The 22,004-nt window shown below is 39.0% G+C and overlaps 1 protein-coding gene across 29 annotated transcripts in view; it reads left to right on the top strand.

Moving 5' to 3' along the window:
- Positions 1-21,762, top strand: part of ANK2 (ankyrin 2) — a 290,860-nt gene extending 269,098 nt beyond the window's left edge. For all 29 annotated transcript variants that reach the window (XM_089691815.1, XM_089691824.1, XM_089691825.1 and 26 more), the window contains 3 exons: positions 109-285; positions 3,863-3,954; positions 19,670-21,762. In XM_089691815.1, the coding sequence (XP_089547941.1) occupies positions 109-285; positions 3,863-3,954; positions 19,670-19,853 (453 nt within the window). In that variant the 3' untranslated portion in view covers positions 19,854-21,762. The remainder of the gene's footprint in view (positions 1-108; positions 286-3,862; positions 3,955-19,669) is intronic.
- The last annotated feature ends 242 nt before the right edge of the window (positions 21,763-22,004 follow it).

Here is a 22,004-nt window from a genome sequence, read left to right as displayed (position 1 = left end):
CTACAGAGATAAAAGGCTAATGGCATATACAGCTTTGTGGGGCAATAACTTGCACAAGGCAGTAAAGTAATAAATTGCTCTAAAGGTTAACATAAATTGTGTCACCAGATTTCATTCTCTGAACCCCGAGTTTCATCATCAGTATTCGAAGTGGAACCAGTGGAAGGACGTAAGGTCAGCAAGGTTGTGAAGACCACCATGGTTCATGGAGAAAGGACAGAAAAGTATCTTGGAGATCTTAGTTTAGCATCAGATCTACCATCAGCCAAAGATGATTTTGAACAGGTATTATGGTAGTTAACGTGAAGTTCACCTGTAAGTAGAACATAGTCATGCTTTTCTACTTCTTCAGCAACTTTATTATGTATCTTATCTCTAATATGGTAGCAACGTCTGATTGTTTCTGAGTAGAGCATAGTTTTTTTCTACAACTACCATATTACTTTCCATACCTGTATGTTTGCAGCATGTGCTTGACTGTTAGAAACTGAGCTCCAAGTAGAACATAGCCTTAAAGCTTCTGCTCATTCAGCTATCAAAGTTCTCTATCGTACTCTGAGCTTCTCGTGGACAGTAAAGTTTTAAACAAACAACATGCTAGATTACTGTGCAGTTTTGAAACCACCTTTGTACCAAATGAACACTCATATTTACATAGAAATGGAAATTCTTCTAAAGTAAACATTATAAAGACCAATGCAGAGTCTTATTTGAAAAGTCAAGCACAGCCTCACGTACCATCTGGTAATTAAGCTGACAACATCCAGTGGGATGAATTCTTTGTAAATATATTGGCGAACACAAATATCCCTCAGTCTAGGCTGGCAAATACAATATAATATTTCAGAATGATAGTACTCCAGGGATGCTGTAGATATTACTGCTGTGCTCAAGGTTTGATATAAACATATACATATAATTAATGAATATAAATCTTAGAAAAGAGGACATTTCACATCTGCACCTGAAGGACTGTTTATGTCCTATGGATGAGCAAGTGTGGACTGCAATGTACAGTTTTATTTAGCATCAAACTATAGATGGAGTTGACAATCTATTAAAAGAACAGCACAAAATTCTTTATTGAAAACTTTGAAGTTAAAAGTTCCAAGATACATGAAAAACACTGATGCGTTTCTGCCCTCAAGGGGCCTTAGTCATAGCTGACACACTTGGCAAGTGTAACCATGTACCTACTAGTGATGTGCTTCTGTCTGGCTGTATCGGTCTCATGAGAGAGGGTCAGCATGACATCTAAATGACTAGCAATCTTAGAAGGATGTCAACATTACATTTTTAATTTATTTAATTACAGGTACTTATATAGCTCAATCAATTTACTCAGCTTTTTATATGTATAGTGTACATTCACATCTGTCCCTGCCCTCAAGGAACTTACAATCTAAGGTCCCTAATTTACATTCATACATACACATACTAAGGCCAATTGAGACAGGACCCAGTTAGCTTACCAGCATATGGGAGGAAACCCACACAGGCACAGGGAGAACATGCAAACTCCATTCAGGTAGTGCTGTGGTTGGGATTCAAACCAATGACCCCAGTGCTTCTAGGCGGAAGTGCTAACCATTTAGTCACTGACAGATTTTCTGTCAGTCTAGCTGATAAATATTAAAAAGGTTTTAGTTCTGCTTTCTAAACTATATCAGCTTATTACCTAAAATAAATGCATAGATTGAGCAGAAATGTGTTTGCTGATCTTAGCTCGGTATAAGACATCACACCAGCCTCATCAGAGGCTGTTTTTATAAGTCATGGTTACATCATTGTATTCAAGCCTAAATAAATCCATAACAACTTGTCCCGACAGTCGCCTGTCTTTTCTACTTTTCTAAGGTCAGCCTGACCACCACTGAATATGGAAGCGAAAGCAGGCAATGTAGTGTGTTAAATCATAAACATAAGCTATCATTTTAAAAATGAAACCTGTCATTACACAAATATGGGTGTTGACTTTCCTAATTCTCTGTCTGCCATTTTTCCTACGGGTTTACTACTTGCTAAATCACTGACCCAGAACAAGCATACAGCCAGTAAAGTTAGAAGTCCCAACATGCATTATTATTTGGGCTGAGCAGCTCACTAAATAGTGAAACACAGGATGAACATGAGAGCAAAGCAGCTAGCAATTTCTAAAAGCAGTCATTGTTTTTTCTATTATGATTGGGTTACCTGAACTAAAACAAAGGGAGAGTGGATATCAAACACAGTTGTGAACTGCAGGTAAATTGTTGCATTGAGAAAATACTAAATTTTCTCTCAAAGGATAGTGTGCAAATAAGGCAATATTTATGATCATAATATTAGGGCAGCCTTTTGCAGTTTGCACTGGTCAGACATGGAGGGGAAGGGAGGGATAGGAGTTAATGCTAAGGCATGATGTGGGAGGGGAGGAGATCAGTCAATGCTCTGGCAGGAAGGGGAAGGGAGATCAGTCAAGACTAATGCCTAGTACACACAATGAGGAAATTGGACGAAAAATACCGCTTTCAGAGCTGTCTTCCAATAATTTGATTGTTAGTACACAGCTTTTGAGAGGCGATTACAACAGTTCATACAAAATGATCCAAAGGGACAAGCATAAAAATTTTTGTTGTACAATAACAGAACAAACAATTTTCATTTAATCAGTACAGTATTCGTCCGTAAAAAAATCAAGTGACCAAGACCGTGTATGCTTGGAAACAATAGAATACATTATATTACAATACAATACATTACATTACTTCCAAAGTTGTATTCTGTCGAGAATTTTCGGAACTTTAGTAACCTATTTATTTTTTATATGAGACTAGCATGCAGAAATATTCTCATCATGTTTACGAGGTGTAAAGAAGAAATCTGGGCAAAATTATTATTTTCCCATGCAGTGGGGCTGTGTCCGTACTGCATGGGTTAAATGCTCGTTTTTGTCTAGGGGCTCAGAAAGCTAAGATATACTCACCTAATCCGCCGATCCTCTGAACGCAAGTCCCCACCACTCGCCATGAGGACGGCTGAAACAGTCCACCACTGGATGTGGGGGGAGCACGGTTTTCCGGAGGATCAGAGGAGTGGGTAAGTACAGCTTATCCCTGAGCCCCTAGACAAAACAATCACTTAACCCATGCAGTGTGAGCAGCACAGCCCGACTACATGGGAAAATAATTTTTTACCAGAAATCTGCTTTAAGACATGGAGGGGGATGGAGGGAGATGAGTCAATGATCAAGTAAGGAGGGAGGGAGAGGAGTCACTGCTCAATCTATGAGGGAGGGAGAGAGATGATTAACACCTCTGACTCGCACAGCTATACATTTAGATATTAGCTTGAGCTGCTGAGATCTGTAAACAGAACAACTAAAAACAGAAAGATGAGTGCAAAAAAAAATCCTAGTGCACGACCTGCTACTTTAATAATAAAACCAAAATATTAGTTCAATAATTCGCATTTACTTTACAAAAAAAAAAATTTTTTTGCATTCCTGAGCAGTAAATATAAGAAAATATTTACAAAACTGGACAAATCTCCAACTGTTAAATAGAGAGCAAATTGTGGCAGTCTATAATTTAACCAATATACACTTCTTAGTTCTTCGGGAAATGAGAGTTTGTATTTTTGTAACTTTATATAGTATACATACTGGATATTCATTGAAATACTTGTATAGTTGTTAAAACCAATTTTTTTTCCAATGAGAATGTTACCTAAATATAATATGTTATGTTTGCACAGCGTAGGGTACTGTAGTGAATATTTTATAGCTGTATATAGAAGGTTTATCCATAGCCTGAACACAAAGCATACTAATCATGCCACTGTGAGACTTCTTCTATTCTTACAGTGCTGTTTGTTTTTCTAGGCTCTAAACTATGCAGGTGGAGATGTAAGGGTTCACCTTCCCAATTTAACGGAAACACAGATTACCAAAGAGGATGGATCTGTTATAAAAAGGTTTGGGCTGGCATGGCACCGACCTTAATAGACTGCAGTGAAACTAACAAAATCATTTACAAGCTTTCAGTGATAGATGTACATGAAGCGAGGCAATCATTCATAAAAACTAACAATCACTGACTTACTGAGTTGCTGTATGCAGTAAAAACACAATGGAATACCATATGTAGGATTATTCTAAGAAAAAAAAACATTTATACAAATTTACATGCTAAACATTATCTTGTGAAAACAACTAAAACAGAATTAAATTATGTTGTGTATTGGTTCTAATACTATACTAAACTAAGAAATAACATGAGTTTTTTTAGATTATTTTTTGTGAAAATAATATTCCTATAACACCTACACTATCACCCCCATGGCCTAAATGAAAAAGATAAATGTGTCGATATACATTTATATGTGTGTGTATATGTATCACTATATGCCATGACCTATAAAGTGAGGCAAAGTATGTTAGCCATTTGTATACTGTGATTACTGGGAAAGCACAGATACTGCACATTACTTAAAGACATTCCACACAACGAGTGGAATTATTCACCACGCAGCTAGTGCGTTCAAGGGAACAATGCAGCTATGCTAAAGCCTACGTAACCTTCCAATATCTCCTTATATATGATTAGTAGGTGTAAAGAAATTCTTTAGAACATTTCATACATTAGGCTCACTGTATGTAGAAGACAAATAACCTATAATGGATGTGTTTCTGAATGCCCCTCCTGCATTACACACAGATAAGCAAAAGAAGTTCCCTGATTATCCAATCACAAACAAAATGGAGTGGGGTGGACTGGTGCACTGCAACTATACACTGGAGTCCTGAGCTGGTATACTGTGTTCCCTGTTTGCATTTGAGGAATGTATTTATTAGTTATGCTGAAGAGTTCAGAGTTTAATCCCCCAAGAAATATTTGGGGGACGTCAATAAAGTACTACTGACAGTTTTCTGACATTATGACCCTTTAAATTGGTCAGCACCAAATTTAGAAATTTCTACTGCCAGTTTTGGTAACTTTACACATGCACCAACACATGCACCAGATTCAGGTAGTTCTTAATAGCGTCACATTTTTCCGAACTGGTGCTATTAATTATTTTAATGCTAATAAATAATGAAAAAATAACTGCTTCCAGTTCAAAGATAAGGAAACTGGAGATAATTAAAACCCACTCTAATTTGGCATGCAGATACTGGCAGAGTGCCTGTCCCTGTACACAGTGTATTAGCTATTAGCATCTATTGGCTAGAGACATGCCCACTGCTTGCTGTCAGTCACAAGGGGAGCAGACCTGATGGGGAACTAGTGTCTCTGAATCCCATCAGACTCTGCTCTGTCAGGTACAAAAATTCTGGCTACTGCACCTGTCAGACAGGTGCAGTAGCAGGGAGCAAGCACAGTTGCTTCTCCACCCTTGGTGCATGCCCCAGCATCATGTACCCATCTACAACATGTACATGAATCTGTCACCCCCACTAACATTTGTTATGTGGAGGCACATTGGAATTCTAAAGACTGTCCAAGACACTCTTTATGAATTCCTCAGATAGTCTGCAAGTTTTTCAAATGAAAAACATGAACTCACACCTAAAATATGTATGCTTTGGGTGTTTTTTTTAATTTAAATATTTATTGATTTTCAAAATATTAGGAAAGATAAAATCCACAGTACAAATTCTTTACATTCTCATAAAAAGAAATAAAAAATAATTTCCCATATTTTCCTTGTTTCTCCCATCCCCCCCACTAACAAAGTCACCCTTCCCCCCCCCCATCCACCCACCCTCCATCCTGCACTTCTCTTCGCTTTCCGCTCTTAGACAAGAGAAAAAGAGACTTGAAAAGTGTTCTTATTACAAAGGGACAGAAAAAAAAGAGAAACCCTTCTTCATCTATTCACCTATCTATTCGATCTAAACTCTTCCCATTTTTTCCATTTCGCATAATATGTCACCAACCTATCTTCCTGTATATAAAATAATTTCTCCATTCTACCAATCTGGTCCACTCTATCTATCCAGTCCTCCTCTTTTGGAGCTTCTACTTTACGCCAAAACTTTGGTATCAGACTTTTGGCTGCATTTAGAAAGTACCATACACCTGTTTCTTTATATTTATTTACTGATTATTCTGTATTATGTAAAAGGCAGATTCCAGGGTCCAAACTAATATCTATTTCCGTAATCGTTCTAATTTGATGTACTACGTTTCTTCAGAATACTTGTATTTTTGGACATTTCCACCATATGTGATACATCGTGCCTATCTCTCCACACCCCCGCCAACACAAAGGTGATTTCTCCCCACTCATCTTGTGCTCTGTACTCGGTGTAATATACCCCCTTATCAAACATTTATAGTTCATTTCCACCTCGCGTGTACTTACATTCTCGTGAATCCATCTAAATATTTTTTTCTGTTTAACCTCCTCTATCACCACCCCCAAATCTCTTTCCCATTTTTCTATATACATTAGTTTTTTTTCCCTATGTCTAACTCAGTGAGAATTTTATATATTTTAGCCGTACCATGTTTCCCATCTCCCCGTGATTCCAAAAACCGCTCAAACAAATTCCAATCTTTTCTAGATCTCAAGGGCTTAGGCAAATTCCCAACAAAACATTTTAATTGATTATACCTCCAACTCTCTATCTTAGTGAAAATCTTTCCCTCTTCCTTTTCCAAATCCTTAAGTGATCTCAGTTCTACTCCTTTCATTATATCTCTCAACTGGGCTTCCTCCTTCTTGATCCATTTTCCTGAGATTTCCTCCCTACCTGGCGGGAAAAGCCCTGAATTTCTCAGTGGCATCAAAAATGAGTTAAAGTCCCACTTTATCTGCTTGTGCATTTTATCCCACACTCTTAAAACATTTAAAGTATACACACTCGTGCTCTCTTTTAAACCTCTATACTGTGTTGGCACCCATATACTCCTACTTAAATTATTACCACTAAGTGAATTTTCTATTGTGACCCAACTTTTCCCTTTTAAATTATGTGTCCAATCAAATATCCTAGCCAAAATTACTGCTTTATAATATCTTTTAAAATCTGGCACTCCCAATCCACCTTTTTCTTTATTTCTACTTATCACTTCATAAGATACTCTAGGTTTTCTATTTCTCCAAATATATCTTGTTATCATCTTTTTAATCATCTTAAAATATACCTCTGGAAGCTTAATAGGGACCATTTGGAATTTATATAGGATTTTGGGGACGATTACCATTTTTATCAAATTTATGCGTCTTATCCAGGACTGATTTCCTCCTCCTAATCTCTTTAGTTCCTCTCTAATTTCATTTAACATTTATAAATCAAATTATATAGTAAGGTTTTTATATGCCAAAGTGAGTTTTACCCCCAAGTATTTTAATTCTCTTTCCACACAAAGGGAAATTCACCTTGTATCCCCCATTTTTCCTTATTTGGAAGATTTATGTTTAATATCTCTGTTTTAGCTGGGTTGATTTTTAAATTTGACATCTCTCCATATTTCTTCAATGCCCTCATTGAATTAGGAACGTTATCCTAGGATTTCCGACATAAAACAATAAATTATCTGCAAAAGCGGCAACCTTATGTTCTATATTTCCTATACATATTCCCTTTATGTCTGAATTTTTCCTTATTGTTGACAACAGTGATTCCAAGCACAAAACATACAACAATGGGGACAGCGGGCAGCCCTGTCTTGTTCCATTTGTCATCCCAAATGACTCTGACATCTCCCCATTTACCATAACCACTGCGGAGGGCCACCTGTACAACTTTCCTATCCATGCTCCCATTCTAGCTCCCACTCCCAGGACCTCCAATGTATCCATCATGAATCCCCAGTTAACTCTATCAAATGCCTTCTCTGCATCCACTGAAAGAACCACCACTTGAGTTCTTCCCTTTTTTCCTTTTCTGAATAATCAGCAAGGATCACAACCCATTGTCTCTGCCCTCTCTCCCTTGAACAAAACCCGCCTGATCTTCATGTATCCATTCGGGCATTAAATCTTTCAGCCTATTTGCTAAGATCTTTGCATATATCTTCATATCTGTATTCAATAATGATATTGGTCTATAGCTTGAACACTGGGCGGGATCTTTTCCTTCCTTGTGAGTAAGGACCACCTGAGCCTGCAGGGATTCTCGCCTCATATCCATCTCTCCCCCCAAGGTGTTGAAATAGGACTTCAATTTAGGTATTAGCAATTTGCTGTATTTTTTATAATATCTAACAGTATATCCATCTGGCTCTGGGCTTTTACCCGTCATGGAGCTTTTTAATGCTATCTTTATTTCTTCATATGTAATTTCAGAATCTAGGGAGTTCAAAAGATCTTCATTTAATTTTGGTAGACCTGCATTTTTTAAATATATCCTTCTTTTTTCAATAGTTGCTGTTCCACCCTTATCTATTACGTCTTGGGGGGCAATATTATAAAGTTTACTGTAATAATCCTTAAACACCTTCGCAATATCTCTAGTTGAGTGAACCAGTTCTCCCTTGGGTTTTTTATTTTATCTATATAATTCCTATTCTTCTTTTTCCTCAAAGCTCTCATTAAAAACTTTCCTGGTCTATCCTCCCATCTATACCTTTCACATAACACTTTATTAAAGACTCTCCTCTTCTCCTCTTCCATCATATTCGCTAATTCTTCTTTCTTTTTTTTTACTTTCCGCATTATCTCTTTTGTTATATTCTTTTTATGCAACTGTTCAAACTCAGCTAACTCCTTTAGGAGCCCACTAATTTTCTCTCTCCTTTCTCTTTTCTTTCTTGCCCCAATTGCGATAAGGATTCCTCTTATATATATCTTATGGGCCTCCCACAGTGCAGCCAACGACACATCTCCCGTTTCATTTTCCTCAAAATATCTCCTAATCTCCTCTCCAATCTTCCGCTCGGTCTCTTGATCTATTAGAAGTGCCTCATTCAACCTCCATACCGACCCTCCTGGAGGCCTCCTTCCCCATCCTACTTTTATTACAACACTGGCGTGATCTGAGAGTGACATTACCTCTATTGTTACTTTAACCAAAGACTCTATTAATCGGTGATCTATTACTATGTAGTCCAACCTAGAATACATCTCATGTACCTTTGAGAAGAAGGAATAGTCTCTATCTTTCATGTGCATGATTCTCCAACTGACCACCAATTGATACTCCCTTATCACTTTCCTCAGTAATCTTAGGCACTTACTCCCCTCCCTTTGTGCAGAAGAAGTTGTATCCATTTGTGGGTCCATACATAAGTTAAATCCCTAGCTACTATCAAATATCCCTTTCTAAAATCCATCAAACTTTTTAAAACTCTTTTCAAGAATAACTCCGGCTTCTTATTTGGGCAGTAGATGTTAGCAACTGTATATTCAATATCTTGTAGTTTATCTTTCAGGAATAAAAACCTCCCATCCGGATCAGTCTTTCTATCCTCCAACTAAAACCTTATATTCTTTGCAAATCCTATAGCTACCCCCTTTGCTCTCTTAATTGGGGAATCTGCATAATACCATGATGGATAGTATCTAGAGTTCAACTTAACGTTTGACTTCAATTCAAAATGCATTTCCTGCAGTAAAACCACTGAGGCTGTTCTATGTTGTAGTTCCTTAAATAATTTAACCCTTTTCCCTGGACAATTCAACCCGTTTACGTTATAAGTTATAAACCGTAAATCTTCCATTTTCTTTATATCTTTTCCTTTCTCTCTACCTTCTCCTCTCCCCTTCTTTCTCTGCCCTTGTTACTCCTTTCTTCACGCAGGCTGTCAACCATAATACCCTCCCCCACCCCTCCTCCCTCCAATCTACCCCCCCTCTCCCTCCCACCCCTCCCTTCTTTTAGGCTTACATTTTTCCTATACATCTTTTGAGGGTCCGAACCCACCATAGATTTACCACCTTGGGGTTGAACTCCACCCATGGATGGTCCCCCCTACTTCCCACCACCTCAGATACCCCAATTCTATCTAGTCAATTCGATATGGTCCCAGCAACTCTTAAGGCCTGGAAAAAAGGAGAAAAAAAGGAAGAGGGGAAGAAAAGAAGAAGGGAAGAAAAGAAGAAGGGAAGAGGAGAGAGAGAGAGAGAGGGGGAGGAAAAAAAAAAAAAAAACAGCAACAAAAACAAAACCCATCACCCTCCCCCCCCTCTATTCCCTATCTCCCTCTTCTAGCAAACTGCCAATCTTCTTTCTCTCTAGCTCCAGAATCTCCTTCTTCAACCTCCCAACCAGGAACCTCTACCATTTGTAAATCAAGTCTGTCACAGAAGTCTCTTAAGTCCTTGGGGAATCTCAAATACGCTGTAACTCCATTCTTTCATCCAATTATCCATCCATTCTCCAGAATACCCCATCTATAGTGCACATTCTGCTTTATCATCTGCTCTACAAGGAGTTTCAGAGATCTTCTCCTCCATGTCTCTGATGATTCTCCATATTTAATAATTGATCTTCCCTTAATCTTTCTCCATATTTCTTTTTTATCTCCCCACTTCTGGAATTGGACAATTATATCTCTTGGTTTCTCTTTTCCACTTCCTTGTTGAATCTTTCCTATCCTGAAAACACCTTCCAGGTTAACCAATTCTGTTTCTGGTCTGTCCATTATGGAGTTTAAAATTTTACAGACAAGGCCTCGTGTTTCTTCTCCCTTTGCAGACTCTGGAACTCCTCTTACCCTTATTTCTCCTATCCCTGTTTTCTTGTACTTCCATTTTGTAAAGCAATTTTTTTTGGTCTTTCCTGATATCTATTGTCCTTTTCTCTGGGTCAGAGATATATTCGGCATGGTTTTTAACTCTTTCCTCCGTCTCCTCCACCATCAATAGCATCTGCCCCAAATCACTCCGTATATTTGCCATTTCTTGCTTTATTGTTTTTTCTAAATTCTTGAACATGTCTGCCATCTCTTTCTTGTTTGCTACTTGTAGTTCACTTTCAATATCCCTCATCTCCAAATTTTCTGTAGCTTGCTGACTACTACATTTATTTCCCAGGGAGAGTCTAGGGCTACCATCTATACTCATTTCCAGTTCACTTTTTTCACCAACACCTTGAGACCTATCTGGAGTCACATTTCCTTGAGACGTATATTTTTTTATCGTACCGGTTTGAGACCCCTTTGGCCCACTATTTTTAACATTTGTATTCTTCATTTCTTCTATGCATCTTGTTTTCTTCAATAAAGGGACCACAAAGAATAGTAAAAATAAGCGCCAGGGACCCAAATTTTATCAAAGCTTATTGTCCACTTTTCCATTTAGTTCTCCTTGTAGGCTGCTTTAATTCCTCCTTGTCTCGTTCAGACCCCCCAGGGAATCCCCCTTTCACAAATCCTCTTTTTCCCTTTACACAGCAAACAGTCACTATTGCATAATAATGGCCAGCCCAGGCTGCTCACACTCAACATCCACTTGCTCTTCTTCTGATGAGACAGCCGCAGCCACGAGCAGATTCCTCAACTGTCCAATTCCGTTGCTCTCTTGAGGGGGAGATTCCTCTGGGTCTCTTCAATCTGTCAGGTTCACTCCCCTGTGGATAGGTCACTAACATTCAGGGGGGGCATACTGCTGAGAGACGTTAGCCGTATTCAATAGCCGTGAACTGGGGGGGGCGAACCGGCGTCTTCCTCTCTCCTCTGAACGCCGGCCGGCTTTTCCCCTACCCAGTGCCGCACTTCCTCCAGCGTGTCTCCAGCATGCCTCCATTCCGTCCCGATGCCGCGGTCCACCCACTCCTCACCGCTCCCGGGACCACCATTTCCACTCTGGGACCCACCGCGCTCAGGTATGTCCCCCGGCCCCTGAGCATCCAAAATATAGGTATCCGAGGCGATGGAGAAGCACGGAGAGCACCCACCCCGTGCTAGCCTACGCCGCCATAGTTAGGCTCCTCCCCCTCGCCCCCGCTTTGGATGGTTTGACATTTTTACGTTCTAGAATTCTATACTAAGTTTATATATGTTACTTTAAAATAAGATACACCATATTGCCAAAAGTATTGGGATGCCTGACTTTAATGGCATCCCAGTCTTAGTTTGTAGGGTTAAATTTTGAGTTGGCCCACCCTTTGCGGCTATAACAGCTTCAACTCTTCTTGGAAAACTGTCCACAAGGTTTAGGAGTGTGTCTATGGGAATGTTTGACCATTCTTCCAGAAGCGCATATACGAGGTCAGGTACTGATGTCAGACGAGAAGGTCTAGCTCGCAGTCTCCACTCTAATTCATCCCAAAGGTGTTCTATCGGGTTGAGGTCAGGACTCGGTTTGACTGTGCAGGCCAGTCAAGCCCCTCCACCCCAAACTCACTCATCCATGTCTTTATCCACTTGTCCTCCTAAGGATTTACCCCCCTTCCTGACCAGGCCATTTTTTTGTGTTACGGCGCTGCATTACTTTGACTGACAATTGCGTAGTCATGCAACGCTGCACCCAAATGAAATTTACGTCCTTTTTTTCCCATGAATTGAGCTTGCGTTTAGTGGTATTTGATCGTCTGTGTGTTTTTTATGTTTTGTGCTATAAAAATAAAGACTGACAATTTTGAGAAAAAAACAATATTTTTTACTTTTTGCTATCAAACATTTCCAGTAAAAAAATAAAAAAAAATCTTAATTTTATCATAAATATACGCCACAATGTATTCTGCTACATATCTTTGCAAAAAGAAATCCCAGTACGTGTAAATTAATCGGTTTATGTGCAAGTTATAGCGTTTACAAATGGCAGTATAGATGCTGGATTTTTTTTTTATTAGTAATGGCTGCCATCAGCGACTTATAATGGGCATTCTGACACTGGGGGGAACTGACTTGGTGTCACTGACTTCCCCAGTGACACCACTACAGTGATCAGTGCTAAAAAAAAAGCACTGACACTGTACTAATGGCACTGGGCAGGAAGGGGTTAACATGAGGGGCGATCAAAAGGTTAACTGTGTGCTGGGAATGTTTTACTGGGGGGCAATGTGTTGGTGCTTCACTGTAAGAACACTTCTCGGGATGGCTGTACTGTGCACAGTCATCCAGAGCAGTGTGCCCAAGCTGACAGGGAGGAGGACTGTTAGTATGCAAAGCTGTCCTCCTTCCCCCCTTCGGAGACGCTCAGTAACCACCAGGTGTAGGCGGGGAATCGCCGGCTAGGACCCGTTGATTGACAGCCACAGCTCGTGCGCGCCCACTACCCGGAAATACAAAATCACGTATATACGTGATTTTGAGCACCTCTGCTGCCCTTTAGCAGTATATCTGCTATAGGGAGGTCGGGATGTGGTTAAGGACCTTGCTTTGTGCACTGGTCCGCAGTCATGTTGAAACAGGAAGGGGCCATCCCCAAACTGTTCCCACAAAGTTGGGAGCATGAAATTGTCCAAAATGTCTTGGTATGCTGACGACCATAATCACCTCTCCACCAAACTTTACACCTGGCACAATGCACTCTGTCAAGTACTGTTCTCTTGGCAACTGCCAAACCCAGACACATCCATTGGATTGCCAGACAGAGAAGTGTAATTCTACCCTCCAGAGAACATGTCTCCACTGCTGTAGAATCCAGTGGTTGCGTCCTTTACACCACTACATCTGACGCTTTGCATTGCACTTGGTGATGTAAGGCTTAGATGCAGCTGCTCGGCCATGGAAACCTATTCGATGAAACTATCTATGCACTGTTGTTGTGCTAATCTGAAGACCACACCAAGTTTGGAGGTCTTTAGCTATTGACTCTGCAGACAGTTGGTGACTTCTGTGCACTGTGTACTTCAGCATGCGCTGACCCAGCTCTGTCATTTTACATGGCCTACCACTTAGTGGCTGAGTTGCTGTTCCCAGTTGCTTCCACTTTATTATAATACCACTAGCAGTTGACCGTGTAATATTTAGTAGCAAGGAAATTTCACGGATGGAGTTATTGCACAGGTGGCAACCTATCACGATACCACGCTTGAATTCACTGAGCTCCTGAGAGCGACCCATTCTTTCACAGATGTTCGTCGAAGCAGTCTGCATGCCTAGGTGCTTGATTTTATGCACCCGTGGCCATGGAGGTGATTGGAATTCCTGAATCCAATGATTTGGAGGGCTGGTCCAATACTTTTGGCAATATAAAATAAAATCATATAGTGTTGCGCTCCCAAACCTCCAATTAATAAATTTATTTATTTAATTAATTTATTAATTGGAGGTTTGGGAGCGCAACACTATATGATTTTATTTTACGTGTCGCCACATTGGTAGTTATGTGCTAGAGGTTTGCGATCCAACTTTAAAGTGTTCAATAAGGGAATTTTTTTCTGCTTTCTGGCTCGCAAGACACTTCAAATACTTTTGGCAATATAGTGTATATTCAGTTGGTACTAGATTTTCATTACAAGAGCTAGGTACACATGTACCGAAAGTTGGCCAGCTCTGTATATGTGTACTCTAACAACCAGCATCTGTCGAGCAGTGCTACTGGAAAACCAGGCTGCAAGCGCTAATCATTGTATTCTGACAGGACAGCCCTGTCAGAATACAATGATTAGCGCTTGCAGCCTGATTTTCCATTAGTTCATACAATATTACATTGCATTATTGTGTTGATGCAGGGATCTGTCAATTTTTTTTTTTGTTCAACCCACTGGTTAAACAAAAAACAAACTATGTGTGTATACCCTGCTTACATTTCTGAACTGATTAAAACTTTGACCAAAACAAGTACATTAACACCCCGGTCACATTGGGTGCGACTTGGGATGCGATTTGCAAATTGTATGCCAAGTTGCACCCTATTGTCCTCAATCAAATCAGTGCGGTTCCGACTTGATCGGAGCCGCAACGATTTCTAAAGTAGTACATGTACTACTTTTGGTGCAATTTGCATAGACATCTGTGTCAGATGTCTTGCAAATCGCACCTAAAATCGGCATCTCAATCGACTTTGAAATCACAGTGAAGTTGCACAATTTCAAAGTCGGGCTTGATGTGACCGGGGTGTTAGGGGTTGCTTTACTAAAACTGGAGAGTACATAATCTGGTACAGCTGTGCATGGTAGCCAATCAGTTTCTAACTTTAGCTTGTTCAATTATTGTTTGAAAAAAACACCTAGAAGCTGATTGGTTTCACTGCAGAGCTGCACCAGATTTTGCACCCTCCAGTTTTAGTACACCAACCCCTTAGTCCTGGTTCACACCACTGCAGTGCTGTAAACGCTGTGAAGCCTGTGCATTTCCTGCACCACATTGAAATCGCATCATGTTCATGTGATCTGGTGCGGGTGTCAATGATAAATTAATGATACCCCAAAACAGATTGCAAAATGTGATGTGATTGGCAGAAATCACATCACATGGTTGAGAACACCCATGCGACGCGATTCAGGTGTGGATTTAAAAAAGGGTCCTGCACCTTTTTGGTGTGGATGCAATGCAATTTGAGCTATGCAAAAAGTATGGCTCAAATCACACCGCACAGACATATGCATGTAATTCACACAGGAATGCGGTGCGATTCCTGTGTGAATTATATGCAGTGTCCTGCACCGCATAATGTGAACCCGGGCTTAATGTCAGCCTTGTTGTAATTGCTTATCAGTGTGCCTTGGCTGAGCATGTCTTTATAGTTTAGCATTCCTAAAATCATATGGAATTTTTAAAAAACAAAATCTTTGGTGACAATGGAGGGATGTAATCACAAACACTATCAGTGTTGTATAGCAGAGGAACTGTAAACACATTATGAAGCAGATGAGTCCCCGTTGTCTGTGGAAAGTAATATTACAGACACTTACGCAATCCCTAAAGCTTTACGTCTTCCTAAAGGGTATAATTGTCTATAACAGAAGTGTGATACAACCTGGTTTGAAAGATGTATGTGAAAACAAACATCTAAATGAAAATCCTACTTAAAATTCAACTCCAAATCCTGCTTAATGGGAACCATCTGGAACACCTCTCAAGCTGACATAGTAAATATTAGAGATGACAAGCCATTGGCTGATTAATTAACAAAATAAATAGATGTTTCTTAGATGTGCTTGGATCCCCGAATACTGAGCATCCAATGCTGCCTGGCAGATGTAAAACAGCACTCTCTTATTGTAAAGGTGCATGTATTTGACCAGCTAAGTACTTTCAGACATATGTTCCGAAAACATACAGTGTATTTAACAAACTGACTTGAAGTATGCAGTAACTGTAACTGTGTAGAGAAGAGTAATGTGTGTATGTAGAGCCTGCTTACAGCTTCTTTAACCCTGTCATTCAGTAGTTACCTGGACTTGGAGATCAATTGTCTGTTCTCCCTCCATAAACAGAACACTTAAGGACTCCTCTTCTGCTGTAACTCTACATAATACGATGTTCCAAGTCCCTAGTCACAAGCTCTTTGTGTAGAGTTTTTCATAAAGCGATATGCATCTGTAATCCTTGCATATTCAGCAGAAGGGGAGATATATTACATTACAGAGGTAGATCTGGAGCATGCTGGTCCCACAGAGCCTCATTGCTATTTCTAGCACTTCTAATACTATTCTCACAGTTCTTCAGCCCTTGTTTTAAATTGCATATGTAAATTATTATTTTTATTTGTAATGTAATTTATTTATTTTAAGTTATGTTCCTATTGAAAAATAGGTAAAGAAGGTAGAAGATCATGCAGAGGACTGTGTCTGCCATTATTATTGTGGCTTTGGTTGTAAAGACTCAAGGTTTTATAGCTTCATGCATTCTATGCATGAAGGTAAAAAAACCTATGTGCAGCAGCCTCCTCAGACCCCCTCTCAAATTTACCTGCGTCCCATATCAATCAGGAGATGTGCATGAGAGCCTAAGCTCTCCCAAGTCTCTCCCTCCACATTGGCTGAGACAGCAGTGGTAGCCATTGGTTTCTGCTACTGACAATCACAGTCAGTGAGCCAATGAGTGGGGCCAAGCCACGCTCCGTGTGTGAATGGACACGCAGTGAGAGAGCTTGCTCGAGTGCCCCATAGCAAACTGTTATGAAGGCACTAGGCAGGAGGGAGGGGCCAGGAGAGGAGGATCAGGACTGCTAACAGGTAAGAATGGCATGTTTGTTATTTTTAAACAAAAACAAATCTGCCTTTATTATCACTTTAAAGCCATCAGTGATTGCAAACATCTTTCATTGAAGGTTTTCATTATATCTTGTAGAAATTCATTCTTTATTGGCCAAGGGATTATTGGTTGGAGACACTATGGTAGTTACTATACCTAGTATTTTTCCTAGGCACAAACTCAGTAGCATATAACATAGTATCACATGAGTCTAGGGTCAGGGGATGACTCAAGGCACCACATCCCATGCATGAACCGTAAACAAGTCAAGAAATGCTCCAAGCTGGGATTTTTAAGGTGCCAATAATGTACTACTATATAAGATTAAACCAATCTGAATTTTTATTGATCCTTTTCAATTATAAAAATACTCAGTACAGTAAGTCCTCTACTTACAAACATTCCAGTTGCAAACTTTCAAAGATATGAAAAACCTCCAAGTTATGAACTTCAAAGATGCGAACATGCATTCACATGCCAAATCACGGAAGTAGCTTATGCGTCTGCCGGACATTGTCAGCTGCGTGCACCCTCTGCCACAAGCAGTTGTTTTGCTGTGTACTTTATAGTATAAAAGTGTACAGTAGCACAATGTTGATTTCAAGCCTAGGATGTCTGGAAGCAAGCATAAAAGCAGCGGTCTTGTCTGGTCACTCCATGCCAGCCCCTGTATGTCAGCTGTTGTACTGTACTACTGTACCTTTCAAAGTACTGTAGGATTAACCATCCTCTCTTTAGAGTATATCTTGTGTTGGTTTTGTATGCATTATTTGTGTAAAAAGTATTATAAACCTTACTTTGCTGGGCTTACTAACAAACTCCCAGAATGGAACTCGTCCCAAAAAAATAATAAAAACTTTTTCCATATGCAGATTGGTTGGGATGTGTACAGCATCATTTTACTGTAGATTCTAATGGTGTAGTGATCTCAGAATGTTTCACCTACTAAGGCTTAATCAGGAGATATACAGTGCCTTGAAAAAGTATTCATATCCTTTGAAATTTTCCACATTTGGTCATGTTACAACCAAAACACATAAAAACCCAATAAAATACATTTTTGGTTGTAACATGACAAAATTTCAAGGGATATGAATACTTTTTCAAGCCACTGTAGATTACCACACCAGTCAAATAAATAGATGGAAACTAAGTCACAATTGTTCTTTGATGCTGGCAAAACTCACAGATGCAGCCCCCCCTAGGGTGTCAAGAGGGTAATCTTACATGGAGATTATAAAGCTCCACCAAACTTGGGGCTAGGATGATATTCAAAATAATCTCAACATGGCCCACATACCCAGGTTAGCAGCTCACAGCGATTAACAATTGCAAATCAGCACATGTCTGCAGACCACCAAGTCTGTGGCACCAAACCACCCCTTTGATTAAGCTTTATAATTTCCATGTAAGTTATAGGGTCCTGATTACCCCTCCTGTGACCAATCATATACCACCTTGACACCCTGGGAGAACTTGACCGCTGCGTCTGTGGGTTTACCAGCATCTCAGAACAATTGTGACTTGGTTTCCAGATATTTTTGCTTTGATTGGTGTGGTATTCTATATCTCCTGATGAAGTCTTAATAGGCAAAACACGTTTAGATCACTATACCATCAGAATCTACAGTAAAATTATGCTGTGAATATTCCAGTCAGAATGTCTGCATATGGAAAATATTTTTATTATTTTTATAATTAATATGGATCAATAAAAATTATGATTTTTTAAAAATCTTGTAGTACATTATTGGCACCTTAAAAATCCCAGCTCCTTTTGGAGCATTTCTTGTCTTGTTTATAGCATATAACATAGATGATAGCTGAATTGCCAGGTTACTTGTGGTTTCTTTCACACTGTAAAAGCAGAGGCTGAATGACTTCTAATGCTGGCCATCCCTGCTGTGTAGGGGATTACATGAGCCTGATATAAAGACAAGTTCATCTATTTAAGCTACTTAGCTTTTATTATTTGTATAATAAATACATGGCAGCATATTTCATATACATGCCTGCTGTTCAGCTTTTTTTTTAATCAGTCTTTTTTATTGAGCTTTTGTATGGTTTTGGTGATCAGCTTTAACTCCTAATGAGTAGAGCGCACTAACCTTGCACTGAATTGATTGATTAGGGAATCATAATAAGGGGTGTGTTTTTTATTTAGTGATGAATAGGACAAAGAGGATTGGCTTTTTACGCACTTCAGTGAGAGTTATCATGGTAGTTTCAGGGCTATAGTGTTATATACTTTACTGCCACTGATATAAGCATCGCAGATGGTGAACAAGCCAAATTTTGCATGAACGCAGCTGTAAATTTATAGTATCATGTGTCTGTACAGAGGAGAGCTTGAAGAGGAATTGAGCTGTGCCTGAATGCACTTATGGTATTGTAGAATTCTATACACAGACAAAAATAAAATCGAGTGGCTCCATCGCCAGCTTTCTAAGAGTCCTCATTTCAGAAACATATATTGCCAAGACTGTCGCAAAGGTTTGTCTGTCAGCATTTGCAGAAAAATGCTAGCGCAGCTTTCTTTCCCTTTAATTAGTATGTTGCTTATAACCTAGAATTTTTGAAAACGTTAACCACCCTTTTTAGAATATAAATATTAATAATAATAATAATAATAATTATGTTTTACTCTTCAGAACAATGATGAATAAAGCCAGCACACAGAAGAGGACTGTGGTGAAGGACCAGCATGGGAAACATGTTTTCGTTGAGCATTTGGAGGATGTTCCTGAAGCGTTCCACAAGGATTCCCTCCATACTGACCTCCAGCAACTTCTCACCCGCTTCTGCGGAGAAGACTGTGAGCAAGAGGCCAAATGAGAGGCTGCTGAGCCACACTTACAACACATATCTGTAGTCAGTATGCAAACGATACATTCTCCTCACGCACAAGGGCCATGAGTGACATCCACTGGGTGATACTGGCACTCCTGTTCTGCAAATGTTGTAAACAAAATGATCAGCTTTGTGTGTCTGTTTGTAAATGCAAAGATTATTTGTGACCAAAGATAGCATCCTTTGGATGGTATACCCATTTTATTATTTTCTTTTTCCATGTCAAATGAGTTCAGGTTGACCTTTTTCTCCAACATGTTAGCTTCGTCCACAGGCCTCTTCAAAGTGTCTGCCAAGGCAACTTTAAAAAAGGATGGACCTGACAGTGCTATATACACAAAGTGAATGTGCTTGGATTAGAAGATTTCAGACTCTCCTGCAGGCCTTGACTACACTTTGCTAAGTGGAAGGCAAAGTAGTGAATGAAAGTGACTGTTCAGAGACTTGGTATTGCTTGGGGCATTTAGAACAGGATTCAAAGCGTCCACATACGACCATTAAAGCTCCAGGTTCCTCTACTGTCTATCAGTGGTTCTAAGACATCATTGAGGTTTCCTGAAGATGAAACGTAATCAAATAACCAATCTGCTAGCTGCTTATATAAAGGCATACACACATATTCAAGCTATTCTAAACTGGACTGTAGTAGAGTCAGTTACTCTACAACAAATATACTTGCTCCAGTCAATGCTTTAGCAGACCATATTGTCTTATAACTAGTGGAAATGTCTGCTGGTCATAGCACTGTAAATATTAATAATGGGAAAGATATTTCCCTAGTTAAGTAAAATAATAATTAAGAAGTCACCTTGTTTATCAGAATTTCTTATGGCACATGCATGTGGCATCAAACAAAATGGAATAAAACTCCTATAATCATGTGTTGACCTTGTAAACTCCCTTAGCACTGAGCAAGCAGTTTTCACAAAATGTGTCCTCTTCTATTTCTGTACTTTATTTTTATGTCAAAAAGTTGAAGACACAAGGCAGGTTTCAGTTCTATTTTTTATGTTTTTACTTCGGAAACTAATCCTTGAAAATGGTTATAGCATTTATGCACTTTTTTTTTTTAAAAGAAGGGATTATAAAAAAGGAAATATTTTTTGTCTTATGTACCTTATTCTTGTGGTTTAAACTCTGTAGCCTTTTAACGTACAAATATATATATATAAATAAATAAATGCATATAAGCACTATACATTTTAAACCCGTTTATTTAATGTAAGTAGAGATTGGGGAGAAAACAAAGAACAAAACACAGCATTAACCTACATGTTACTAATTTATAAATAACATGAAAAAATATTAAATCAAATCAGGCCTATGCTCTTAAGGAATCAGGAGGGAAAAGACCCACCGAGAGAGATGAATGTCAATTGTAAATTAATAGGATTTCTTTAAATCCCTTGTAAACACAACAACACTAAATAATTCTTTAGTTTATTTAATTAAAATGACCTACTGTGTAACTTTATTTTATTTTTGGCACAGACATTGCTAAATTACTTTCTCAGTAGCCAAAGTGAGGTCATATACCATGAATAATGAGTTATGCAGCTGTTCCAGTGTTTGACAAAGAAAACAAAAAAAAAAAAAAGTCCTGTTGTGCTACTTGCAGTGCAGATGATGTCTGTGTAACAGCATAATCACTTTTATGGGTTCTGATTCCTATTTTTTAAGTTCTGCTCTGTTACATAAAAATCAAATTTTACTACTGTGAGAGTTGGCATATAAGTGGATGACTCAGCATCTTGTTCCCATGGTGATAACACTAATTTACTCTATCTATGAGGGCATGTTTTAGTTACAAATGGCAAAAACACACTAACAATACATAGCTGCAATGTGTACAATGGCTCATTTAAATAAATAAAGTGTTCAATGTAAAAACGAATTGCTTGTGTCTGTCTGGTAATCTGGTAACATATAGGAGTATTATATAGATGTTTAATAGGGTAGTGTTCAATGTGCAGCGTGCATGGTAAGCGATCATCTTTTTACATTTAAGGTCTTTTTACATTTGAAATACATTACATAGTTACATAGTTAGTCTGGCTGAAAAAAGACAAAAGTCCATCCAGTTCAACCATTAAAAGAAATAAAAAAGTTAAAATCCCATACCCACAGTTGATCCAG

The sequence above is a fragment of the Staurois parvus genome, unplaced genomic scaffold, assembly GCF_062004578.1.
Source record: "Staurois parvus isolate SC_StPar_1 unplaced genomic scaffold, SC_StPar_1.0 ptg000572l, whole genome shotgun sequence".
Lineage (NCBI taxonomy): Eukaryota > Metazoa > Chordata > Amphibia > Anura > Ranidae > Staurois > Staurois parvus.
Note: the sequence above shows the minus strand (reverse complement) of the source record. Positions and strands in the feature narration are given on the sequence as shown.